The sequence below is a fragment of the Monodelphis domestica genome, chromosome 4, assembly GCF_027887165.1.
Source record: "Monodelphis domestica isolate mMonDom1 chromosome 4, mMonDom1.pri, whole genome shotgun sequence".
In the NCBI taxonomy this organism is placed as follows: Eukaryota; Metazoa; Chordata; class Mammalia; order Didelphimorphia; family Didelphidae; genus Monodelphis; species Monodelphis domestica.
In genome coordinates this window covers 400,924,629-400,951,728 of record NC_077230.1, presented here as the reverse complement: position 1 = coordinate 400,951,728, position 27,100 = coordinate 400,924,629, and the positions used below count along the sequence as shown (strand labels likewise).

At 46.0% G+C, this 27,100-nt stretch overlaps 2 protein-coding genes across 4 annotated transcripts in view; both read left to right on the top strand.

Moving 5' to 3' along the window:
- Nucleotides 1-16,752, top strand: part of SLC25A33 (solute carrier family 25 member 33) — a 34,921-nt gene extending 18,169 nt beyond the window's left edge. Inside the window, exons 2-7 of the mRNA XM_001376078.5 lie at nucleotides 4,112-4,291; nucleotides 9,898-9,975; nucleotides 10,597-10,697; nucleotides 12,270-12,336; nucleotides 13,778-14,064; nucleotides 15,335-16,752. Coding sequence (XP_001376115.1) covers nucleotides 4,112-4,291; nucleotides 9,898-9,975; nucleotides 10,597-10,697; nucleotides 12,270-12,336; nucleotides 13,778-14,064; nucleotides 15,335-15,537 — 916 coding nt within the window. The 3' untranslated portion in view covers nucleotides 15,538-16,752. The remainder of the gene's footprint in view (nucleotides 1-4,111; nucleotides 4,292-9,897; nucleotides 9,976-10,596; nucleotides 10,698-12,269; nucleotides 12,337-13,777; nucleotides 14,065-15,334) is intronic.
- Nucleotides 16,753-17,784: 1,032 nt separating this feature from the next.
- TMEM201 (transmembrane protein 201) overlaps nucleotides 17,785-27,100 on the top strand; it is a 50,079-nt gene continuing 40,763 nt past the window's right edge. For 2 of the 3 annotated variants that reach the window (XM_056795819.1, XM_056795820.1), the window contains exons 1-3: nucleotides 17,791-18,103; nucleotides 26,022-26,142; nucleotides 26,328-26,522. In XM_056795819.1, coding sequence (XP_056651797.1) covers nucleotides 17,991-18,103; nucleotides 26,022-26,142; nucleotides 26,328-26,522 — 429 coding nt within the window. In that variant the 5' untranslated portion in view covers nucleotides 17,791-17,990. Of the gene's footprint in view, nucleotides 18,104-26,021; nucleotides 26,143-26,327; nucleotides 26,523-27,100 lie in introns of all 3 variants that reach the window. The other variant, XM_056795818.1, reaches the window with a different exon arrangement.

Here is a 27,100-nt window from a genome sequence, read left to right as displayed (position 1 = left end):
CCTTTTTTTCCACCCTGTAAGAGTATACACTCAGTATTCACTTACTGGCAAATCTTGGTTGTTAACCTGTATCTTTTGCCTTTGCTATCAGGTCTTTTGCAAATTCCATCTCTTCTATGGTTCCTTGTTACATGAACTCTTTATTTCTGGATGCTTGTAATATTTTTTTTCTTTGATGTGGGGGTCTTCCTTTTGGGGTTTCTTTCAGGAGGTAATCAGTGGATTCTTTTCACATAGATATAGGCAGTTTTTACTCATGATTTCTGTTTTCTAGGTAAGTTTTTGCATTTTTTTTTAACCCTTACCTTCCACCTTAGAATCAACACCATGTCTTGGTTCTAAAGCAGAAAAGTGGTAAGAGCTAGGCAATGGGGGTTAAGTGACTTGCCCTGGGTCACACATATAGGAAGTGTCTGAGGCTAGATTTGAGCCCAGGATCTCCCTTCTCTAGGGCTGGCTCTCAATCCATTGAGCCATCCAGCTTCCCCCTCTAAGCCAGATTTTTGAGGTTCAGACACACAATCTTCAAAACCATATATGGTGCCTCAAGATAGAGTGCTAGAGACCTCAGAGGCTGAAGGCCTGTATTTCCATTCCATTCTTTAGACTTTTGTAAAAAATATTATTATTTAAATTGTAAAGTTTAAGTTCCTTTTAAGAAGAATTTTAGGTAAAAAAAGATGCTACCTCTCTGAATCCAGAAACTGAACTGTTGGAGAAGACACCATGAAGAAGCCTCCAGACCACTAGCTGCACAAGAAGATCAAGAATGAACTTTGGGTGTAGTTGATTGAACATTTATTTGTATGTATACTTTAATGCCAAAGGGAACTGCCCCCTAACTGGCTTTTTGTCAATGTGTCCAGCAATTATTGGTTTTGTTCTTTTTTTTTCTTGTCCTCAATTATTGTCATCTTTAAATTGATTATGTTTTCATGATCCTTTGGGGAAGTCCTTCTTCCCAAACAATCACATGGAGAAATGTAAAAATGGAGATTTGAACCCCAGACTCCAATCCCCAGAAGTCCTTGGACTCTTCCCAGAATGCTTTGTAATCTCACTGAGATCCTCACCTGGGCGAATTCAAAATTTCTTTTTAACTGGTTGTAAAAGCCTACTGACCTCTTCCTGTTTCTGCTTCCAAGCAGACTCATCTCATGATGTAAGTGAAATTGAATGGGCCTCTCGGCCCAACTAAGCACATGCTTTCTCAATTATATTTTCTTAAGTTCTTAATCTTTAATAAACCTCATAAAAATATAATACTTCTAGCAGAGAGAAACTAATTTTTACTTGCCACAGTTTGGCCTAAATTTTAATCCTAACACTTTGTTTTATTGCTTCTTCATGTTACATCAGCTTCCACTTGACTGATTCTACTTTTTAAGAACTTTTCTTCAGTGAGTTTTGTACCTCATCTACCATTTGGCTGATTCAATTTTTTAGGGAGTTATCTTCCAGTTTTTTTTTGTTTTTTTTTTGGTGCTGCTTTTCCCAATCAGTTATTCTCTATTCATAATTTTCTTAAATTGCACTATTTCTCAACCCCCCTGCCCACTATTTTCCTTGCAACTCTTATTTAGTTTTTAAATGTTTTTTTTCCTCTTAAAAAAAGAATCTTTCTTTTTCTTTTTTTTAACCCTTACCTTCTGAAGGCAGAAGAGTGATAAGGGCTAGACATTGGGAGTCAAATGACTTGGCCTGGCTCTCAATCCAATGAACCACACACCTAGCTGCCCCCTCTTTTTATTCTTGTTGAGCTCATGGCCAGTCTGTAATTTTTTTAGAGGCTTTGTTTGTAAATGTTTTCACATTATCTTTCGGTTTTGATTATCTTTCAATTTTGTGTCTTGAGCTTCATTGTTACCAGAGTAGCTTTAGACTATTGGTTTCTTTTTTGTTTTTGCTCATTTCCTCAATCTCTCTCTCTCTCTCTCTCTCTCTCTCTCTCTCTCTCTCTCTCTCTCTCTCTCTCTCTCTCTCTCTCTCTCTCTCCCTCTCCCTCTCTCTCTCTCTCTCTCCCTCTCTCCCCCTCCCCTCTCTCTCCCTTTCTTCCCTCTTTTCCCTCTCTCCCCTCCCCTCTTACCTTCTATCTTAAAAACAACACTGAGTATTGGTCCCTAGGCAGAAAAGCTGTAAGGCAAGCCACACAACTAGGAAGTTGTTTCAAATTCAAGACCAGATTTGAACTCCTGGACCTCCTGTCTCTCTGTCCACTGAGCCACCTAGTTGCTTGTCCCACCTTCCCTCTACCTGGTTCTTGACTTTGAACTTTGTGTTAGAGCTGGGCTCTGCTCACTTTGGGTAAAGGAACACAAACTGACCAAGTTGCAGGGTTTTAGCCCTTTTGTGTTCATAGCTAGATCTACAGATCTGTCCTTCCAAGGTGGTTTGATCCAGGAAAAGGTGTGATCAGTGCTCTTCTCATCTGTGCTTTGGTTCTTAAATCAGTATGAGCCCTGTTCCCTGGCCACTGCAAGCACCCAAGTACCAGCATAGTAGTGCCTCTATGATCTCTTTTATCATTTTCCTTACTTTCTCTGGGCCATATTGTGCTCCTGGCCAGCCTCCTGTGACCAATGCCACAGACCTCCTCTTCCAACTTCCTAGGTTGACTTGGGCTGGAAAAATGCCTCACCTCAATTTTTTGTTGACTATACTGCTTCAAAATTTAATTTGACACATGATTTTAAAGTTGTTTAGAGGGTAAGGTTGTGAGAGTTCTACTCTTATCATTTTGGCTCCGCTAATGGGTATTTTCTCTGCTGCTTCTGGTTGTTTCCAAGGTTGAATCTATGGGTTTCTGAAAACCCTGGGGTTTTCTCTGGGGGAAACCTCTGCTCTTGCTGCTTCCATATAGAAAACCTTGCATGCTATACCAGTTTCTGGCTTGTCTGTGCTGTTTTAGACTACCCTGAACCCTGACTTTTCCTTTTGCTGGTGAATTTGTACAGTTCTAGAGTGGGACAAGTCACTTATTATAGTTTGGATTCCTTGATTCCATCTCTTGGTATACTTAAGTTTTTGCTGGAGTGGAGATGTGAGAGCTCCACTATCTGCCTCTGTTTAGGTAGGCATCTTTGGCTAGAAGTCCAGTTATTTTCATATAAAAAATATAACCACATAATGGAAGTTAACATGAACTCTAATTTGCTTTCAGCTTTTATACAAGACAGATTATATTGGCAGAGAGAAATATATTCTATGGTTGACACAGGATGATATAATTGGTGTAGGGAATAGAAAGCCTGACTTGGAGTTAGGAAGTCTGGACTTTGAATCCTGTCTTCAGACATTTACTAGCTATATGACTGGAAAGGAAGTAGAGAATTGGGAATAAAAGTTCCATTTATACCATTAAAAAGAAAAACTCAACCTCTGTGCCTCAATTTCCACTTCTAAAAAATGAGATTGGAGTTGATGGCCTCTCAGCAACCTTAAATTTTTCTTTTCTTTTGGACCTATGGTTTCATTTATTATGTAGCGTGTTTCCTGATGAGGGAACTCACTATACTTATGTAGATAAACAACTTTTCTGCAACTACTCAAATTTTTTAGAGAGCTACCTAGAACACATAATTGGTTGCATAGGGTCACACAGCTGGAATGCATCAGGCACTGTAGGTCCCTTTCCTAGCTATTAGACCCAGGCCTCATGGGAAGAAGGATAGATTTGGGGAATGGAGAGGGAGACAAAAGTAGATGTCCAATGGATTTCCTTTTATGAAAAAGAATAAAGAAAATGACCAATGACCCTGTGACTTTATTTTAAAACCAAAATGGTGCTCAAGAGTTCAAATCTGGCCTCGGACACTTGTTGTCTATGTAACCTGGGACAAGCCACTTCACCCTATCTGCCTCAGTTTCCTCATCTGTAAAATGAGTTGGGGAGGGAAATGGCAAACTGCTCCAGCATCTCTGCCAAAAGAACCCCAAATGGGATCTTAGAGGGAGTGGACACAACTAAATAACAACAGATTTCTAAATTAGTAGAGCTAATTGAGCTTTAAATCTTTGTGCTAAAAGTTTATTAAAATAAGGATTCCGTTTATACTTTGTGATTGTGTACAAAATAGCCATTTTCCTTATCCTTTAAATTTCTGTCTTACAGGTGTGGGGGCACAGTTGGTGCTATTTTTACTTGTCCTCTAGAGGTAATTAAGACCAGACTTCAGTCTTCAAGATTAGCTTTACGGACTGTCTACTACCCTCAAGTCCAGCTGGGGACCATCAGTGGAGCAGGAGTGGTCAGACCAACATCCGTATCACCTGGACTCTTACAGGTTCTGAAGTGAGTTTGGCTTTGTGATGCTTAATATACTGGAATATGAAAATGTTTCTGTTTTAATGGTTTTAATCCAATTTAATTCCAAGAATAGTCAGCCATGGTTAGGGGACCTAACCTGAAAATAAAAGTACAAGTTGAGGTAATAGCCCTCTGCGAGAAACCACAGATAACTTGAAAGGAAGTTAGGTGATATACACACTCATCTACATCACAGATGAAAGCGCACAAAGACAATCGTCATCCTCGGTTACCGAGAGACTACTGCTATAATCCAATTTAAACATGAGATCATTATGATACTATTTTACCAATATTAATCAAATGTATCCTTGCTACCTGGATGACAAGGGGTCAGAGCACAACACTGAAGGTCAAGAAGGTCAAGAGCCTGCTGTCAACACAGTAAAGGAAACTAAAATTGGACTAGAAGTTATTGGTTTTAAGTGAGGAATAGTATAAGAGAGGAACAATATATAAGGGAGGTGTAAATTAGAGAGAGAAGGCTATTCTGAAAATGTGGATTTTATTTCTGATCCATTTAAGGAATATTTGGTATACTTCCTTGTACTTAGCAGAACTTAGAAGTTTAGAATATACTAACTAAATAGGGAAGCTAGGTGGTTCAGTGGATTGAGTGCCAGGCCTAGAGATGGGAGGTCCTAGGTATAGGTATGATCTCAAGACAGTTCCTAGCTATGTGACCCTGAGCAAGTCACTTAACCCCCATTGGCTAGCCCCTACTGCTCTTCCACCTTGGAACCAATGAACGTTATTGATTCTAAGACAGAAGGTGAGGGTTTAAAAAGAATATACAAACTAAAGGCATATAAATCATGTTGCTAGAAAACAGCAGTTGTGATTGTCAGTGCAATTTTTTTTTTTAGCTCATGGCAGAAAATGGTGTAATATTGAGTTCTTTTTATCTTTTTCCTTAATATCTATGACATTTGATAATATTTTGAGTTCACTCAACATTTTATACAAAAGAGAATACTTTGGAAAATGCTTAGATTTTTTTAAAGGCACATTTCCTTTTGTTCATACAGTTCTTCAGTGCCAAACTTGTATCAGGTACTTGTTAGGCTTAGTCAGTGAAAGACCAATACCATGTGTTGGCTAAAGTACAGGATTAGGAATTGAGCTGGGGAAAGAGAGTAACCATCTCACAGTCCCCAGGTGAATGAGTGGGTGGTGGGTCGAAGTACTAAAAAAAAAGTGTGGGGGGGTGGTACTAAGAAAAGAGATCAGGATTAGGGAGTGAAAAAGCCTGAATGAGGAAAATTAACTACATGGCTTGACCAATGTCTCCTGCTTATTATCACACTATGGAAAAGGTCCAGAGTTCTGTTCTTTGGTGAAATTTATCCATTTGTGAATTCCCACCTTCTTCATTTTGCTTTTGAAGAACTTTTTAACAGTAGAAAAGCAAGCCATTTAAAATTCAAGTTCTGGATTGTACAGAAATCCAAGAATTCCCATCTTGGTTTTTCCTTTTCATATGTTCAGTCAATAGTATCCTACTTTAGAAGATGTTTTGAAATGTTGAAACTGAGACAGGTAGTCTGTCAGCTTATTAACACTGAAAATAAACTTCCTCATGTGCTTGCCAAATAATTCATGACTAATGAATTCACATTTACTGTAATAGGGAAGCTGTTACCCCAAACTACTATTGGGTGTCAACAGGGGCATGTTGTTTGTTCAGTTTGGGGTCATTTCATTTAATAGCTGAAAAGGAATTTCTCTCAGGATCATATAATTAAAATGGGTTTGATAAACATAAGAATTTTTTTAAATTGTGGTCTCCAATTGCTTTAGTAACTTTTATTACAGCAAAGTTGAGATAGTAAAGGGGAAAATGTAGGAAGGAGGTAGAATATATTGTCTAGCTAAATACTCTATAATTGCCAATCAAAGAAATCCAGCTCGACTCTGACAAAGGCTCCCTCAGGTCCTGATCTCCAACCAGAAGAGTGGGAGAGTCTCAGTGTCCAGGTTCCAGTCTCCAGGTGGAAGTCTGGAAGTCCATAAGAGTCTCTTCAGTCTGAGTCACCAAACCAAAATGAATGAATCTCAGACACTAGTCTCCACTTTTATAAGCCCGTTTCTCCCTGTCACTTCTAGGGAACTAATTATAGTTCCTTAACTTGCCTGGCATTGCCCAGGGGGCAGTGCCTGTGGGATTGATTTAATATCTCATTGGTTTTAACTTCCTTTCTCTGTGGATGTCTATCCTTACACATCTTTATGGTAAAAGGACCTCTAGGTCCCTGATTAATTCAATTAAAACAAAGGAAGAAGTCCAAGTCCCTGATTAAGTTAAAAAGGAACAAAGAAGGATAAATTCCCTTTCACAATATGTCTCATGAGTCAGGGACGAGCTTGAGATAACTTCTGATTTAGGAGGAAAATGTGTTTGGTTTCAAGCTCATCAAATGAATGGAAATGGCTCTTTAAAATAGAAAGATGACAATTGGGACATGTGTACCCTATGTTCAAATTTTCAAAAGAATACATGAAAACTAACATTTCTATCATATATATCACATATCAAAGCCCATGGTGAGGTGATAAAAGATGTCAATTTGTTTAAAGTTTAAGCTATTACCTGTTAGCCTTGAACAGAATTTTTTAAAAACCAGTCAAGCTATCAGATGAAAGTAATAGTTAACTAAATCGTGTAGATAGTACTGCAACAGATAAATAAGGCATTTTTGGTAGCATCTCAGTTTTGTCTTAACCAGATTGGAGCAGAAATGAACTTTTTTTTCTTGAGTACTAAGGACCTTAAGTTTTGAATTCTGCAATAAAATAAAGCTATTTAAAAAGTAATAAATTTTCATCACTGGATATAGGCTAAATGTAAGTTCATTAGCCTGTGCTAACTTACTAGTTAATTTAATGAATTAATTCTTAAGCCCTTACCTTCTGTCTTAGAATCAATACCGTGTAATTGGTTCTAAGGCAGAAAAGTTACTACTAGGACTAAGCAATAGGGTTAAGTGACTTGGCCAGGGTCCCACAGATGGGAAGTGTCTGGCATCAGATTTGAACCGAGGACCTCCTGTCTCTGGGCCTGGCTCTCAAGCCACTGAGCTATACACTAGTTCATTTTAGGTAATTCTTGTTGAAAAGTACTCTGTCAGAGTGAATTTGAGAGCTCTTGATCTTTTAGTAGTTGAGATACTTCCTTGGAAGCCCTAATCTGTTGCATTTACAGGTGGTTATTGCCAATAAACAGCTAGAAGTTGACTAAAACCCTAGAAAGTAAGATAACATTAAGGATATAATCATTATCTTAATAATGATTATTTAAAAGGGTCTATCTTTTATCTTTGGACTTGAATGTAGTGACTAAAGCTGAGGCCCTACTGTTAAAACTCAGACCATAGGACATTAGCTGTCATTCCTCTTTCTGAACAAAAGCAGATAGAGACTGGTAGCTGTTTTTGAAAGGTGGGAAAACATTTGTTTTCATCTGGGTGCTTTATTTTATTCATTTCAGTGCAGTGCAAGCACTACTTTGTGTCAGGTACTAGGCTTATCTTGATGCTTAAGGTTCCCACAATAGTTAGAAATTTTGTTGCTGTAGAAAAAATTGAGCAAAGATGCCAATAGATTCCAGCTTGGGATTATGTAAAATGAAATTTGCCCTTGTGTATAACTGCAAGTCTGAATGAGAGAGTCACTTGAGGACTCTAGTTCTTTTATCTACTGCATTATAGATTAGAGAGCTTGAGCTTCCTGGAGCCAAGGCTGCTCCTAATGGTGCTTTAAATGGCTTATGCTGCTGACCAGTATACTTCACGGATAGCCACAAAGAAACTAGATGCTTTTTAAGTTGATTCATTCAAAAAATCATTATCATCAGTTTCATTATTGAAGAAAAAGGCAGCGGCCCAAGGGTAGCTCTCACCAAGGTGGTATCCACCTATTACATTCCACTGGGGCAGCCTCATTACAGGATTTGGCTGAATACAGGACATTTTTCCTGTGAGACTTTTCAGTTTGGGTGTAAGAGAAGCATAATTTATGTGCATTTTCATTTCACAATATGGGGAGAATGGATAATTAAATTGGCTCACTGAGGCCCTAAACCAAGAGTCAAATAGTAATGACTTGAAAATGCTTGCATTGACGATTGCCAGCAAGATAAACCTCATACGAGTCGAAAAGTAAGGGTTGTTGTAAGTAAGCTACCAGCACTACAATCTGAAGGCAGTTGGCCTTCACTCTGCAGCACATAGGATTAGAGTGTTGCCTGGGGCATTGAAAGCTTAATTGACTTCACTCATGTCAGAGGCAAGACTTTGGCACTCCAGGCCTTCTACTGTATCTCTTTCCTTTTTGGGTAATTGTCATGGACATTAACACTTATTTCTTCCTGACAAAAACTTTGAAAGTCAGCCTTTTTCATGAGAAAAAAACTTGGCCATATGTCCAAATTTATTATGGTGGTCTGGAACTAAGAATTCATAAATGTGTTGTTTACTGTCACATCTGAAAGAGCACATCGCTTCACAAACATAACTGTTTTAACATCTTTTAGATCTACACCACCGGTAGAATATGGTGTAAGCTTTTTTCAGGATCCAATAAAATCTGCCATCATTTATAAAATAAGAAGTCTTTTGAAATGGACCTATATGGGTAGACCTCCCAATTCTCAGGGAATATACTAATAGAGCATTGTACAGCTTTGCTCTGAAAAGGATAAAGCAAAATAGTCTTGAGTCATTGTATTGATATATAAGGAATAAACTGCATAAGCCTTTTTAGATTTCCTGAGTCATTGTAGTTGGAACACATATTTTCTACTTAAGTAACAAGGAAAAAGCAGTCACAGCAGTCTCCTTGGAGGCACTGAAGATTCAGCTTTTTACATAGCATGCAGCTATATACTGTAATATCAATGTTTAAAATTTGTGCACAAATAATGACCCTAATATTGGCCTCTGCGGCATATATTTTAGGAAATACCTGCTGTTTCAAAAGATAGAAAATAGAATCACAAAATAAAAAATTCAAACAAAGGATACCATTTTGAATTTCATATTCTTGGTAAGCCTTTTTTCTTTTTTTTTTTAAGCCCTTACCTTTTGTCTTGGAATTAATACTATGTATTGGTTCCAAGGCAGAACAGTGGTGAGGGCTAGGCAATGGGGGGGGGGGGGAGGAGGGTCAAGTGACTTTCCCAGGGTCACACAGCTGAGAAGTGTCTGAGACCGGATTTGAATCTAGGACCTCCCGTCTCTAGGGCTAGCTCTCAGTCTACTGAGCTACGCAGCTGCCCCCCAGTAAGCCTTATTTTTAATCAAATGATTTTAATTCTTCAACCTTATTGTCATAATCTTAGCTAATGATAGGAGCATTAGGCATTTTATTCCTATATGAATAGAGAGAAGGGCTAGGGGAGTTATTTCTTAAAATAATTCTTGAACTTTTTAGAACATTAAACACCTTTTATAGGCAGCATACTATAATGTTCTTTAAGTGTATTTTTACACTTGTAGCAAAAAGAGGGTCCCAGACGCTACATTCCATAATCTTGAAGATCATAATCATAAGGTCATACACAAAGGTTTTTGATCTGTATTTTTATTGTCCAGGTCAATTTTGGAGAAGGAGGGACCAAGGTCGCTTTTTAGAGGCTTGGGTCCAAATTTAGTTGGAGTTGCACCATCAAGGTAAGAATGAGAAATTATTCCCATTCTTTGGTATTCTACCTAAAAGATGATCTTCTTTAAAAATGACAAAAAGGTAATGCTGTTAAGATGTTGGGAGCATATGAATATTTAATTTTTATAAAGTTATTCAAAGAATAAAATATTGGAGCATACTGTAGGTAAAGGAGATATAGATGATTATTATAGAGGGCATAACATGATCAGTAGCAGAATAGAGCACTCTAGTGATGAAACTCAGAAGTGGCAGAGAAAGGAAAGAGAAAAGACAGTGGTCAGCAAGAGATGGGGGTGATGATGGCTTCATGGGAAGAGAGAAGGGAAATGGCAGTTAGAATTGTGGTTGAGGCATCTAGCTCTTAATAAGTTAATTATGGTTAAGGTAGCACAGTGTGGAAGAAGTCCTGGATTGGGGAGAGGGGTGTCAGAAAAGATCTGGGTTCAAATCCTGTCTGATGCTTATTAAAACTTTTCCTGACTGAGTAGATAATAAAACATTGAAGTCATGTAGTTGGTCTTAGGTGTGGAAGAGGCTTTGTTCCTTATTTTTCAGATTTTTTTTTTTTTATAGAGACTATTGAGTTCTTTAGCGGTTCCTCAGAGTACCCTTCTCTCTTCTAACAGGGCTGTATACTTTGCCTGTTACTCTAAGGCCAAAGAGCAGTTTAATGGCATTTTTGTGCCTAACAGCAATATTGTTCACATTTTCTCCTCTGGATCTGCAGGTAGGTTGTCTTGGTGGGAGCTGAATCTTCTTCTAAGGTACCGGATTTGCTGTATTCCCAAATGTGCTTGTTAGCTAATCTTCTTTGATATGTTCTCAAGAAAGAGAGCAGTCTGAAACTTAATGGCATTGCCTTTTATTTTAGTGTATTCTTTGGTTTGCCTCTATGTTAGACCAAAGCCCTTGTTCTCTGGTACATACTCTACCTTCTAAGTTATGTTTCTTTATAAAGTATTTTGATGTTTTGTTTTGTTTTGTTTTTTTCTGTGTGGTTTTATCTCCCTGATTAAATTGTAACTTCTCTAGGCTGAAATACTAAAGTCTTCCATTTCTTACCATTATTTCTGCACACAATCCTTTACTGGGCCTTTACTGGTCCAAATTTTATGTTCTTAATGTTATCTTTTAAAAAAAAAATCTCAGAGTGATTACATAAAGTTTTTACATAAAGTATTTAACTATTTGTTTGTATTTTCCTTTTTCTGGAATTGCAATTAATGGGGAAATTTTTTTGTTTAAAGAAAAATTTGCAGAGTACTTTTTTGAAAAAGATGTTTTCCAGAAATTCTTTGGAAAAACCTATGCATAGCCCAGAGGAATTTTATGATATGGGATAGAGGACTCCCTCAGGGAGGACCCTAGTTCAAATCCTGCCTCAGGCACATAACTGTGACCTTGGCAAGTCACCTACATTTTTCAGGCTTTCTTTCCTCCTGTAATAAGGGAATAATAATAGCACTTAAAAGGTTCTTGAGGATGCTCTGGATCTTAAAGCACTGGATAAGGACTTCCTGGAGCTGGGCCTGGATGCCTGTATATGTGCACTCCAACACTGGGGGAGCTGGCACTTGAATTCAATGCATTTACCCCAATCAGGGTCTCAGAGGCTTAGGAGACAGCATGAAAATGGAAGCAGCGCCCCCTGGTGATTTGAGGATAGCCAACATGATAACCTAGGGGGCAGCTTTTTAGGATCATAGAATTTGTAATGCAGTGTTGGAATGAGTTGACCTCAAGTCATTTCTCCTCTGGGTTTCAGTTAATTCATTTATCAAATCCCTTCCAATCCTGAAATTCTGTCAGATATTTCAGATTGTGGGAACTATGGCTTTAGTCTGTCAGTCATTCCAAGTTGATAGTAATAACCATGTGTAGTAGATTGTAGCTATTTCCTGTCAGTTTGTATTTATACCCTTAAAGCAGGCTTGATTTCAAAAGAAACTGTTTTAACAATCACCTAGTTTTATGTTCTGCATTGTGTTCAGTGATCTTAGTGCTAGGTAGCACAGTAAATGGAGCACTGAACCTGGAATCAGGAAGGCCTGAATTCAAATCCAGTCTCAGATACTAGCTGTATGACCCTGGGAAAGTTACTTGACTAATTCTGTTTACCTTAGTTTCCCCAGCTATAAAATGAGGGTAAAAATATCAGCACCAGGATTGTTATAAGGCTATCAAATGAGAGATTTCTACAGTGCCTCTTAAAGAAGCATAGTACTTGTATGTGGAAGGTGCTATGCACATGCTTATTCCTTTCTTTCCCCTTACAGTTTTATTATTTTTCTCCTTTTAGCTTTTATCACAAATACCTTAATGAATCCTATATGGATGGTTAAAACCCGGATGCAATTAGAACGAAAGTAAGTAATTGAATTTTAGATTGTAAGTCTTCAGATTGTAAGCCATCTACCTATATGTTTGCTTTCTCTAGAAACATAATGATTGAGAAAGGGTTATTTGTAACCTTTGATTTCTCTAAATAATATTTTCTCCCATTATATGTAAAACTAAACATTTTTAACATTGTTTTTTTAAATTTTGAGTTCCAAATTTTCTTTCATTGGCAGACCCTTCCTCCCTCTCTCCCTTCCTGCCTCCTGCCCTCACGATTCTTTGAGATGGTAAACAATCTGGTTTAGATTTTACATGTGTAATCACACAAGATTTTTCCATATTCATCATTTTGGGGAAGAGCTTTCAAATAAATAAGGAAAATAAAAAGAAGTAATTACGTGAAATATAGTATGTTTCGGTCTGCATTTAAACTCTAGTTTCTTTGCAGAAGGCAAAATCATAAGTCTCTGGGATTGTCTTAGATCAATGTATTGCTGAGAATAACTATAACCTGTGCTTCCTAATAACGCCCAGTTGAATGATGACTCAGAGGAAGTCCATCATAAACAAAAACCATTTTCTTTGGACTTGCCTCTGTATCTGCTGTGCCCTACCCCAGGACTGTTAGGCAATTGACAGAATTAAAATTTTGAGTACTATATACATGAAACCTCATTTATTTCCATTAAGAGTGATATCTGCAATTGGTTGATAGCAATATGCCAGTTAGTCCTGAAGGTGGTTTCTTCTATTCTGACCCTCTGCTTTGAGGCACTGCCGAGCAAGGAGAAAGGAATGCTTCCTCAGTACTGCGGTACTGAGGTTGGATAAAGCAGTGCCTGCTTTCTTGATTTGAATGAAATTCTTCTTTGCCAAGTCAGCATCTTCTCCTGGCTGGGATTGTGGGGTTTTGTGTTTTGTATTCCCAGCCTCTAACACAGTCATTTGTACCTACTAGTAGGTCCCTAAATCAAGCCTTTTTGACTGATTGTATGGAATTGAAAATAAAACTACACCCAGAAAATGCCAACATTAGTGAAATTCAGCCGACAAAGTAAACCTTGAAATATAATTGCACAGGAATTCATGAAAACGACATTCCCCAAAGCCTCATTTTATTTTATGACTGAGTTTATATCAAAAACTGAAGTTTCAAGATTTGTACTACAGCATTTTCTCTCTCAATTTGTTCATTTATTTCTCTAATTTGTAAATTTTGTTTCATACATTTTATGTCTGTATAACATGGGAGGATGTAGCCTTGGCACAATTATTTTCTTGGTTAGTGCTATATCAAATTAGGGTTTTGTGACAGCACCACCCAGAGGTATTAGTATACCAGTTATTAAGATCAGTGCTAATCACATGTGGAAGTTGATTTAGGGGATCCTCATTCTAATTTTCTCTTCCAAGTAATAGTCAAAACTAGTACAGATGTTAATTGTTCTTTTATTTTTTCCTTTGTAGAGTAAGAGGTTCCAAACAGATGAACACTGTCCAGTGTGCTCGTTATGTTTACCAGACAGAAGGCATTCGTGGATTCTATAGAGGATTAACTGCCTCATACGCTGGTATTTCTGAGACCATAATCTGTTTTGCTATTTATGAAAGCTTAAAGAAATGGCTAAAAGAGGCTCCATTAACCCCTTCTGCAAATGGGACTGAGATAAGCAGAAACTCCACCAACTTTTTTGGACTTATGGCTGCTGCTGCTATTTCCAAGGGATGTGCCTCCTGTATTGCTTATCCACATGGTATGTTGTTATCCTTTATCTAACAGGGTAGTAAAATAATATTTATATGACACCTAACATAGTTGTTAGGTTCTATATTCTTCGTTTCCATTCATATTATCTTGGGCAATGTGGAAAAAATTCTTTTGGAGAATTTCTTATTTGGAATTTGCAAGAAAGAGGGAATAATTAAGACAGCTTTAGACCTTCAAAATTTTTATTTCATAAATATATCATCAACTTTCTGTTCTAGATGATGTACTACTGTGTATCCGCACGTGGTAATGAGCGTAGGTTAAATCAGGTCCATGAGAATTCACCTTACTTTTCCTTATGTATAGATGGTCATGCTGTATTTTTTTTTTAAACCTCTCACCTTCTGTCTTAGAATCCATACTAAGTATCAATTCCAGGGCAGAAGAGTGGTAAGTGCTACAAATTTGGGGTTAAGTGACTTGTCCAGAGTCACACTGCTAGGAAGTGTTTGAGGCCAGATTTATCTTATCTTCTAGGCCTGGCTTTCAATCCACTGGGTCACCCAGCACCCCCTGAATCCTGTATTTTTAACATGCATAGTTTTGTTTTGGAAGAATCCTGCATTTATGAACTGGCCAAGCAAACATCTCCAGGATTTAAGGGCACTATACAATCAATAAACACTTATTAAATGTTCGAAGTACTAGGTACTGAAGTGCTAGGGACACAATAAAAAGACAGTCTCTAGCCTCTATGAATTTGTAATCTAAAGGAAGAGATAACATCAAAAGAGGCAAGAAATCAACTTGTTCTATAGAATTGAAAACAGATATGAAGTGGAGTGATCTGAGAGTTGTTTCTCTTCTCTTTACGGAAAATATTCAAAAGAGTTTGGTACTCAGGACCTCACCAATGGAGGATATAGGAGGCAGAGTAGAGTCAATAAAGACTGCTTTGTGCTCAGATTAGAGGTGATGAGCTTGTTGGGTGGGGTGTGTCAGGTATAGAATGGGAATACATTGTGATATGGAGAAGAGGAGACTAGGAATCCTGGCTTCTGGGCCTTCTATCACCCAGCAATTAATGTTTTTAGCTTTGTGGGAATCAGAGTAAGGAAACCACACACACAAAAAAATCCCTTCTCTCAAGGAATATACTAATTGAGGTTACTAGTAAGTAAAGACATCTGTACAAGCTCTAAAGAGGAAGGGAGCTCTCTACTTTCCCTAGCTGTAACCTCTCCAGTTATGTTGCATTTTTACTCTTTGGACAAGGTTTTCATTCATACATAAATGTATATTTTTACTCATTGCAGAAGTCATAAGGACACGGCTTCGAGAAGAAGGCACCAAGTATAAAGCTTTCATTCAGACAGCTCGCCTGATAGCACGAGAAGAAGGTTATCTGGCCTTCTACAGAGGACTCTTTGCCCAGCTCATCCGGCAGATCCCAAATACTGCTATTGTGTTGTCCACCTATGAGCTCATTGTGTACTTACTAGAAGACCATACAAAGTGACAGGCCAGGAAAATGGGCTTTAGAAGAATAAAACTGAAAAACTGCAGGGCAGTTTCTCCATTGATGTTTAAAATGTTTAAGAGACTGATGCAGGAATGGCTGAAACATCTCTGGCTTTTATCACCTGCTGGACTTTTCCTTTTGGATTCATGCTTTCTGGAAGGTTTTAATTCATTAACGTTAATAGTTAATTACAATTTTTTAACTTAAGAATTCAGAATTAAGCAGCTACTAAATTAAATCATGCTATTTAATTTAAGTATAAATTTTGTTTGTGTCCTTTTTTATGTTCATTGTACTGTCATGTAAGGCATTAATTTATTTTAGCAAAATGTGCTCCAGAAGTGTTTACTGACACTGTTACAACAACAAGAGAGCTGATTTTTAATCGACCTAGATCTCACCCTGCTGGTGTTGGTCAAACATCAGTTTTGAGTAGCCTGGTGGACCAGAACAGATGGAGTCATGTTTTTTCCTCTTAGTTATGTTTCATGTTTTCATGCTGCTTATAACCCAGACTTTCAGACTGCTGAGATCAGCAAACCATTTTTAGCCATCTAGAAAGAAGCGGTTTAGACTGTAAAATTGTTTTATGGCTTTATAGCCACATCCCATCCTCACTTCATCAAAAGCATGGGTCTATCCCTTAAACCTGTGGGCACACCTCACCCTATAGACCTGCCAGAAATGATTTTAAGAGAGCTTGAACTAACAATAACCATTAGCCTCTTGAAGTTGGCTTTGATTGTATTTCAAAGGCAGCAGTCTGATTTTCTAACCATTTGCTTAAATCTCTCCAGAGAAACTCAATAGGACAAGGGCACTTCATTCCACTGAGGCATATTGGTTAGGGGCTGGAAGTTGTTTACAATATGTTGGAAAATAAACTGCTAGTAATGAGAGCTTCGGAAAAGGCCACACAAGCTTTACCACTTCCTATATATATGCTTTTTCAATGTAATAAAAAGTCAACTTCATCTTAACTACGAGAGGTCAGTCATGTGAAAATTAAGTTGTCTCTTCATACTTGTAACTAGGATTTTTAATGTTTTGTACTAAGTTGGTTTTCAATTTGAATGATTAGTATGGTAGATGTTAGTGATTGCCATGATGCTTGAGCTGTTTAGATTTGTAATTTCCCATTGATTTGCAGATGGTCTGGAGAGGGTATTTAAAGCAGATTGCATTAAAAAGGTTCCTTTTTCTCTTCTTGGATTGATCAGTTAGTTTTCTCAAATCTGTACTGTAACTTGCTTCCTCCACTGAGTGAAGGCCAGGAATTTTCATCAACAAAGAAAGCTTGAAGTGAATAATAAACAAGTCCTAACTCCAGCAGACGGCTCTACTGTAGTACTGTCTAAGAGGAAAGACCACAGGACTGTGGAGAAGAACCCTGCCGATAGCTATTGGCCTTTTGCTTCCCTCTAACCAGCTTGAAAAGCTTCCCTCTAGCAGGCGCTTTGCGGTTCCATTTCCATTCAAGTGAATTAGAGAAGGCATTTATTTCACTGAATGCCAACTTGTCATTCAGGCCGGCTCCCTTCTCTAGACTGGAAGAAATTCTCTGAATGGGAAGGAAGAGATCACACAGCTTGGAAAGCCGCTGGGGCAAAATAGGATCGTAAACCGTTCCTATGGGAAGCTCTTTGGGCTTCTAAATGTGAATTTTGTTGAAATACTAATTCTAGTCAAAATCAGCTTCTATTCAGGGTTTCCCACTTTCCCCTAACATCCATCCTGGGCTTTTCATCCAAGCTGTGATTGGGCACGATGGAGTAGGAGGAAGGACAAAGGATCACAGTACGTTCAGCCCAGTTAGTTAACCAGCTCTTTCCCGTTAGGCGGGGCCTTACACGTGGGCGCCGGGGGGCGGGGTGGAGGTGGGGCTGGGGTTGCAGAGCATAGGACAAGAACTAAGGCACGTCCGGGACTGAAAAGACAGTCCCTTTTGGGAGGATCCCTTGGGATAGTAGATAACTGACTAGGCTTCTCCCCCCCAGCCTTGACTGCATTATGTGTACAAAAGGAGGGGCAGCCTCCAGAACCAAGGATCCAGCCTTCGGAGGCGTGGACCTGGCCGGGTGTCCGAAGCGGGAGAGGGCGGGGCCCGCGGCGCGCGTGCGTGCTGAATCCCGGCGCCTCCGAGTCGGGGGCGCGAAGCCGGGACGAGGACGAGGAGAGGGCAGGTCCTGTGCAGGCCGCTAGTCCCCGCCCCCTCTCGGTCCTGATTGGCTACGCCGCGGGAGCGCGCTCGCGTCGCGAGGTGGCCTGGCGCTGCTTCCAAAGCGAGGCGGAGAAGGTCACGGTGGGAGGCGCGTGCTCGGCGCCGGCACGTTCGGGGAGCGAGCTGGTCCTGGCGTTGTCCCGCCGCCCCTTCGCGCCCGGGCCACGCCGCTTTGTTTGCCCGCCCGCGTCCCGCGGCTCGGCCCGGCGTCTTCCCTCGAGGAGCGACCATGGAAGCTGTGAGCGCGCTGCTGGCCGGCTGCCCTACGGGCGGCCTGGCCGGCGGCCTCGGGGTCACCGTGTGCGCCGCCGCCGGCGTGCTGCTCTACAGGATCGCGCGCAGGTGAGCGCCCCGCCCCACCCCGCCGCGCAGCCCCGCCCCAGCCCGAGGACCCCCTATCCCCCGCCGCGTCCCCTTCCACCTCGCTTGGGGATCGGTCACAATCACGTTCACTTGGGCTTGAAAGTTGACAAAAGCGCCTTCCCCATTTTCCGCAGCCCCATGCGGGGGAGGGGCGGGGGGAGGGAAACAGGCTCCTCAGCTGAAGCCCAGGGCCACCCCACCCTTCAGCAATCCCCGCCCGGGTTTGCTGAGGCTGTGTTCCCCTTTGGTGGGAAAGGGATCCTAGGGGAGCCCGTGGGGAAGGGGCTGCAGGGCCTTCTCTCACTCCCCCCCCAATGCTCCGCGAAAGTGGCCCCCTGCCTGCCCCGCCTACGAGACCCACCGTCTCCAGGCATTTTCACTGGCCCTGCCCGGTTCCTGGAATGCCCACCCTCTGCGTCTCTGACTACTTGACTACCTTCCAGGCTTAGCTAAAAACCCCCTTGTACAAAAAGCCTTTCTCCATCTTCCTTAGTGCCGGCGCCTACCCTCTATGGCTACCTCCAGTTATTCCAAGCATTTCGAAAAGTGCTTGGCACGTAGTAGGCCCTTAAGCAGGGTTCATTGTGTGAGTGATGGACAGGTTTCTGTAAAATAGGGTTGTTTAGACTTTGTCCAGCTGGAAAAAGGGATTCTTTCCCTTGCACAGGCCGAGGGGTGCAGTGGAGACCAAGCCAGGAGAGCCTGAATTCAAATCTCCTCTGACTTTTAATGTCTAGGACTTTCCCCTTCTACGTTTGTAAAACGAGATTGGTGGCCAATTCAAATAGAAACAGGCTTACACTAACACCAGCCGGAGGGGCTCCTTTGGGATATGCATTGTCTCAGTTGTAAAATGGAACTTTTTTGTTTGTTTTAAACTCATTATCAGTTCTAAGAACAAACAGTAAAGGAAGGGCTAGGTTAACAGGTTTAAGTGATTTACCCAGGATTACATAGCTGGGAAGGGTCTAAAGTGAGATTTGAACCCAAGACCTCCCAAACTCGGCACTATCTACCTTGCTACCTAGCTGTCTATCTGTTGTGTTTTATAGTATTTTTATTAATTTTGCTAATATTTCCCGATTACAATTTTGAAAAAACCAAGCCTTGTCTTCCATCTTAGTATCAGTTCTAAGACAGCAGAATGGTAAGGGCCAGGCAATGGGGGTTAAGTGATTTGCCCAGAATCACACAGCTAGGAAGTGTCTGGGGCCAAATTTGAACCCAGATCCGCTGATGCTGGTCCCCCCCCCCCCCTTCTCCCCATTACACTTTAATCTGGTTCTGGAAGAATTTGGGTTTGTTCCTTAGGATTTGATGGCCTCTCCTCTGAAGGCCCTTTTAGCTCTAAATCTCCAGGCCCTATTTCCAGATGAGAAGATGGAGATTCACATAGGTAGAAAGTGTCAGAGTTAGGATATGGACCCAAGTCCCCATCTTCCAGTGCTGACATTTGCCCAGGGTCTTCCCTTTTCCTCTTACATGTATACTGTGTATCCCTGGATATTTGCATGTTCTCTCTCCTCTCCTTCCCCTATTAGAATGTTCACTCCCTGAGAACAGGGCCTGGGCTTTGGTGGGTTGGTCTTTCTTTGGATCCCCAGCAGTAAGCACATAGTAGGTGCTTAGTACATGCTTATGGATCAACTGACTGTACTTTTCCCTGAATACTTGTAATACTTACCTCACAGGACTGTTGGGAGGGTTAAATGGGATAATTACATAGAAAGTGCTTCTCAGACTTTTAAAGGGCTATATAACTATCAATTGTTATTAATGTCATTCATAAACAAGGTGTGGTTCATCTTGGGGGAACCATACCTGAACCTCCTTTCCCTCAGGCAGTAGAAATCACTAGGACTGCAATAAAGACTGCCAGTGCTGCCCCATCCCAAGCCACAAAACTCTAGCGCCGTCCTTGGGGGCTGCTCAAAAGCCTCTCCTTCAGCTTGGTTATTTGTGGGGCTTCCCCATTTTCTCCCTGAGGGCTCTGTTGCTTCCTGTGGAGATAGGAGGAGACCCTACCCATATCTAAGTGCCAGCTAAAATTAGGAAAGGTGACCTGGAAAATCACCCTAATTCATAGGGCAGGGTGCTTCAGTGGTAGGTGGAGGGCATCACTTCTGCTATTTCAGAATGCCAACGGGATACTTTAAAACACTTGATTCTGTCCGAACCCTTCTGCAGGCCTTTGGGAAAGAAGTCTTGCCCGGGGGAAAGAGTGGGGTTTGGCCACAGAGGTCTTAGTGGATAGAGTACCAGAGACCTGGAGGCACAAAAATCTGGCTTCAAGTTCTCTGCTGCATCCTAGCTGTGGGACCCAGCCATCATGCCAAGCTCCAGGGATGCGATGAGAGACAAAAGACAGTCCCTGCCCTCAAGGAGCTCCCAGCCTGATGGGGAGTCAGCATGCACCAAGCTATACACAGGATAAACTGGAAGTAACCCACAGGGGGAAGATGCTGGCATTTAGGAGGATTAGGAAAAGTTGCTTGTAGAGGGAGAGATTTTAGCAGAGACTGGAACGAAGCAGGGAGATGCAGATGCGAGAGAGAGAGGAGACACCAGGCCTGGGGGCAGCTGTAGAAAAATCAGTCTTATGGGAGCAGTCTGAGGACTTGGGGATGAGAAGCCTGGAAACTGGAGGAGGTGCCACAGGGGGCCTCCCATTACCTCCCGCCGGTCTGAGGGAGCCAATGGTCTGTGGAGGAGAGAGCAAATGTGCTCCTGAGGTCTTCCCTACTGGCTGACCGAGGGCAGGGGGGGGCTCGGGAACTTCTGTGACACTCATTCTCCCCATGTAAGGCCAGGAGACTCCCTGTAACAGCTGCACCCCTGGGTGGTGGTGGGTGGCTCAGCTGAGAGCCTACCTCACTGCTCTAGACCTCAGAGGCTGTCCATCACAACTCTCATTTTACAGATGGGGAGACCGAGGTTAAGCAGCTCGCCCAGCACACACAGTAAGCGATGTGGACTCAATGCAGTCTCATTCTCAGACCCCATCTGGTATTGGGGTTCAGCCTGTTTAGGAAGTGCCTGGAATTGCCCCCTTGGGGGCAGAGCTGGACCTCTGCCGTGTCCAGGGCCCTGGTCCTGCGTGGCTGGGTGGCTCAGGCCTCTGCCAAGAGGAACAAGGGCAGCGTTCCCCTCTGCCCCAGAGCTCTGGAGCAGGGAAGCGGGCTGCGGTTTCTAGAGGAGCATCGCCAGGTCGGTATAGGAGGGTGGAACGTGAAGACGGGCACCTCGGTGGAGAGGCTGTTTGGACAAGTGTGGGAAGCTGTTTGAGAAGGGGGTGGTGCTCTGTGCTTCTGTCCTGGGCCTGGGTGAAATTGTAGCCGCAGGGAAGGGAATGAGCCTTTTCAGAGCCTGCGACATCCCGGCACTCCACAGATGTTAGTTCATTTGTTCCTCCGCAGGGTCCCATGGCTAGTGAGTGCCTGAGCTCGGATTCGAACTCGGGCCTTCCTGCCTCCAGACCAGGTGCCCTCTCTCCATGGTGCCACTTAGCCGGGTGATAGACAACAGGACCTCAAACCAGACCTTTGGGTTCAGGGTGGGAAGCCCTTTTCTCAGCCTGTGGGCCCAACTCAAGGGAGGGATGTCTGTCTCTAAAGCAATCTGCTGCTTCCATATGGAGGGAGATGGCATGTTCTGGGGATCCTTGAGACCGTTGAAGAACCTGAGGTAAAGCGGGACTACAATGAGAGTCTCCCCCTCCCTTCCTTGCTAAGCGGAATGAGTCTTTTTACTCACTTTGGAGTGGGCCCCGGGCACCCCCATGAAAGGGAGCTTGGTCACAGAAGCCTGGGGAAACTGCCCTCATCACAGCAGGCAGGGAGGGGGAACAAGCGCCTGTCGGGCCCGCCGTGGCCCCTCCGGTGCCGTCTCCTCCAGTCCTCACACCAGGGGCCGCTGGGGGTGCCATGCATGGAGGACAGCTGGGCCTGCCGTCACAGAGACACCCCCTCCCCCCAACCTCCAGTTTGGCTTCAGATGGTTACTGCGGCACCCTGGACAGGTCACTTTGCCTCTCTTTGCCTCCGTTTCCTCGTCTGTAATAGGAGGCCTGTAACACCTGCCTTTTGGGGGGTTGTGCGGACGGGATAGTATTCAGACAGCCCCAAGTCCGGCGGCTGCCCCCCTTTTCCTCTTGCCACTGAAGTCCCTGAGGCGAAGGACCCTTGGGTGACTCACGCAGAGCCACTGGGCTAGCGAGCGTCCGGCCAGGCTTCCTGCGGGTCTCCTGGCTCCAGTGAGAGCACAGAGAATCAGAAAGACCCCGGCGTGCCTTGGCTCTGCCACGCAGGCCTGCGCCGCCTCCTGCCCACAGATGTGGGGTGACTCCGTGGGCCTTCCCCGGGGTCCTCTGGGAGGGGTGGCTTTGGAGGCCGAGGCCCGGGGCCGCCCAGGCTCCCCGCCGGCCCCCGTTTCCGTATGGCCTGGCCTAGCTGCCCTCTGAGAGGCCTTCCAGCTTGACATTTTGTGTCCTCCCCCGGAGACATCAGAACCACCTACTGGTGTCCCCCCGCGGCCCCTTCCTCCCCACAGGTGCCGTTTATGTTCTAGTTCTCTGGCTTGTGTTCGAATTGTAGAACAACTCTGGAGCCTGAGAAGGGAAGGCCTCCCCCTAACCCCAGCCCGAAGGCCGCGCGGGGAGTGGGACTGACCCCAGGAGAGGAGTGCACCTGCGGCGGTCCCTCTCCCTCTGCCCCGTAGACTGCCATTGAGCAGGGCTCCCGTGGGCTCCTGCTGGAGGGCCAGGGAAGGAGAGCGAGCAGCTTTGTGCTTCCTGCGCTCCCAGCAAAGACTGGGTCACCCAGCCCCAAGGAGCGGCGGGATTGGCCAGTGCTCACCGAGCTTGCCTGTCTAGGCAGGAAATGGGGCACCAGACGCCAGAGATCAGAGGCAGCTTCCTAAGGAGGGGTGCCAGGCCTTCGCCCTGGCTGGGCCCTGGGCTGGGAATGCTTTCCCTCCTTCTCTGCTCCTTCAAAGCTTGGCCCCAGTGTTGCCTCACATCCGTCCCCTCCTTACTTCCGCGTGTTTTGTGTAGTCTCTAGAGTGGCAGCCTCTTGAGGCCAGGACCCAGATTTCCTGCTTTTTCTTTCACGCGGGTTTGGTTCATTTGTTGGTGATAGAACTGAGGAAGGAGGACGTGTCCGGCACAAGGGCGGCAAGGTTGATGGGCTGCACTTTAGAGGGGGTCCGGGTCAGGGAGCCGTCGGTTTTGCCCAAGGATCTGGAGGGCGGCCACAAGACAGAATGAGGACGGAATTGGCCTCGAGTGCCGAGGACAAGAGTCCGGACTGCCTTTGGAAGAGTGTGGGGAGCCTGCATGGCCCAACCCCCATCCCTGCAGGGTTCCCCAAAGCCCCAGCTTTTAGCAGTCAGGAGACGCAGCCTCTCCCAGACAGGGGCCCACCTAGACCCACCCAACTAGCAGCCCATGCCCCCGGGACAGCAGGCCACACTTAGTACGTCCCCCCTTCTTGCCGTCCTCTCCAAGCAGTGGCCGCTGGCGCCTCGGCTGTGCCCATCTCTTGGGGCCGGACTCATCCTGCGGTGGTAGATGAGAGGAGGGAGACCCCCCAGTGGGCCGGGCCTGGGACGGAGCCGGGGCTCATCCCTCGGCCCTTGAGGGACTTGGGGTCCGAGTGATGGAGCCTCCCGGGCAGGGCTGGCATCCCGCACCCTGTGTGCCAGTGCCAAGGGCAGAGGGCCAGGCAGCAGGCTAAGTGACTGGCCCAGGGTCACCCGGACAGGAAGCATCTGATGAGTGACGGCTCTGTGCAGCAGCCCTCTCTGGGACGACAGGCCATAGACGTGAGAGCTTGGAGGTATGTTCAGAGTCGAGTCCAAACTCATTTCACGGATGGGGAAACTGAGGCCCACAAGTTAAATGACTTGACCACAGTCGTGTGGGCAGAGCAGGGGCCTGAGCACGGGACCTCTGACTCCAAATGCACTGGGGTGCCCGGCTTGACCGCAGGGTGGCCCTGGAAGACAAGGCTCCGAGGTTAGAAGCCCAGTGGGACAGAGGAGCTGTTTAAATTGGACCTTCTTCATTCACCCGAAAGCCTGGGGCTCTGGACAGCGACCCGGGCAAATCACTTCTCTGCAGCCTGTTTCCTCCGCAGAGAAGTGGGGGAATAGGGCATCTGGGGGCCTCCTGAAGGGGCGCCCCCCATGTGTGCTCCCACCGCAGCCCCCGCCGAGCCTCGGCGGGGTGTTCATCACCGTGCAGGGCCGGCCGGACCCCGCGGGACTGCCTCCAAAGGAGCCTGGCGCTGAGAGAGGCTCTTGGTCTCTCAGTCATTCATCAGCCAGCCGGGCTTTTTTTACTGGTGAGCAGGAGGCGGGGGATGTGGGCCGCGGAGGGCCTGCTGGGCCCACTGGATCATCTCATTAGAGACTCCGGATTCACCCCCACCGAGAACCAGGGAGGAAAGGACCAAGTCAGGAACTGGAAGGAGCCCTTGGAGAGGCTGCGTGGTGCAGGCACAGCGCCCCTGGGAGGGAGGCGCTCCGGGCCGCACCAGCTGTGTGACCCTGGACAAGTCACTTCCCCTCTGCCTGCCTCGCTCTCCTCATCTGTGAAATGGGGATAGCCTGCATGAACTAAGACACAGAGAGCACAGTCTCTCCCCTGCGCAGATCCTCTTCTACTCGCTGCTTCTCTGTTTCATCCATTTCGTTCTGAACTGAAACACGCATTAAAATGAGCATTTCCATCTCCACAGGGGCCGGCACCGAATCCAGCTCTCTTGGGGGCCGCTGACCTTGCTGAAGGGGGGACTCTTGGCTGTCTCTCCCCTGGCTCCCTCCCTGCTTAGGGAATGGGATTCAGTGGGCTGAAGGCCTTCAGCCCTCCCTCTGCCCCTGGTGGTTCTGGAGGGTTAGAGGAGGAGGGAAGAATCAGGCTGAGCCACCAGGGCAGAGCCGGCCCCCAAGGCCCCCCGAGCAGTGACCTGTCCAAGGTCACCGTTAGAATCTGAACCCGCATCTCCAGACTGTGCTCCAGCGCTCTCAGGGTAGGTGAGGAGGACCGAGCCCAGCTAGAATCCTGGGCCTCCGTCTCTCCCCCAGCCCTGATGCCTAAAGAATCCGTCGTTCTACGGGACTGATTTCACCCCAAAAGAGCTGGGTTGTCCTGCCCCACCTGGGCCGGGCCTGCAGTCTCCAGCACTGCGCCCCGCGCCCCAGGGAACGGGGAGGGTACGGGGCCTTCGCTGCCCGCGCCGCCACGCAGCGGCCTCGAGAGGCCTCCCTTCTCTGGCCCTGCGCACGCCGGCCAGAGCAGTGGTTAGAGCTCTGGCTTTGGAGTCCAGTCTGGCCCTGGTCAGGCCACTTTGCTGCCGCCTTGCCTCGGTTTCCTCCTCTGTAAAATGGGAATAAAACACAACTGGCACCCAGCTTCCAGGCTTGTTGGGAGGACTATTGGCAAAAAGCCCACCACATATAGGAGGTGCTCAGGAATGCTCGTTTCTGCCTGGCTTTGGCCTCCGGGGGGAGGGACACGGAGCAGCTGCCTCCCCTCAGAGGCCCCTCGCAGCAGGCGTTCGGGATTATCTCGTAGCCCCCCAGCTGTCGGCCTGGAGCTGACCAATGAGGGCCGGCTCGGCGAGGACAGCTGTCGGGCAGCCCCGGAATCAGAACTCCCCCGGGCGGCTGCAGGAGCTGGCACGGAGCAGGGACGGGTGGAGGGGAGGCGCGGGCCCGGCCTCCGTGGCTGGTGTGAGCATGGGGTGGCACAGCGGCCCCCGCGGCGGGTGAGTCTCCCTCGGTGGGTGCCACGGCCGGGGCTGCCTCCTCAGCGGCCCCCCGGGCTGTCTGTCCGCGAGAGTCGTCAGGGCCCTCCGAGACCCTCCGAGACCCTCATCCTCTTCTTTTCTGTGTTTAGGAAAAAGCCGACGCACGTCACCGTCAACTGCTGGTTCTGCGATCAGGACACCGTGGTGCCCTACGGGAACCGCAACTGCTGGGACTGCCCCAACTGCGAGCAGTACAACGGCTTCCAGGAGGTGGGTGCGGGCCCGTCCGGGCCCCTTCTCGGAGCGGGCGCCCAGCCTGAGGCTCCCCCTCACCCCGAGCAGGATCACGGCCTCTGCCCCCGGGACACCCCCGGCCTCCGCTTGTTCATCTGTGAAACGGGGGCATCGTCCGGGCCTCCCCTGACCGGGCCTTCCCTCCCCTCTCCTCCCCACAGAACGGCGACTACAACAAGCCCATCCCCGCGCAGTACCTGGAGCACCTGAACCACGTGGTGGCCCACACGGCGCCCTTCTGCGACGGCGCGCAGCCCCAGCAGTGGGTGAGCAGCCAGGTCCTGCTGTGTAAGAAGTGCAACAACCACCAGACCACCAAGATCAAGCAGCTGGCAGCCTTCGCCCCGCGGGACGAGGTGAGCGGGGCGCCCCACCGGCCTTTGGCCACGGGCTCGGGGGGGCCTCTCCCCTCCCTCCGGGTCCCCAGTGCAGGTGGGCCACTCCAGGGGACAGCTGGCTGGGCCTTCCTAGCGAGGCAGCCTGGCTGAGGGCCTCCCCCATCTCTGCCGGAGGGGAGGCGGGGCTCGGGTGTAGAAGGGGGGCTACCTGCCAGCCCTCGGAGGCCATTCTGGCTCTCCCCTGTACGGGCCTCGGGCCACGGTTGGGTCCGGGCTCCCCTGGAGCCTCCCTTCTACCCCTCCTTGGAGGGGGTAGACATTCTCACAGAGGATGGGGACTCCCCCGGCCTCCCCGGAAGGGCTTTGCCAGGGGCTGAGGCGGGGTTCTGGCTTTTGTCTTGTGTCCCCAACACTAGCACGATGGCTGGCACCCAGCCCGGCCCACACATGAGCTCTCACCCTTCGGGGAGATGCCCCTCACGGCCAGACCATAGTAATTGGCATTTACGGAGGGCTTGCCGACCCCCCTTGTGTCTTGCTGCCCCACGAGGTAGGCATTGTAGCTAGGGTTGTCCCCGTTTTACAGATGAGCGAGC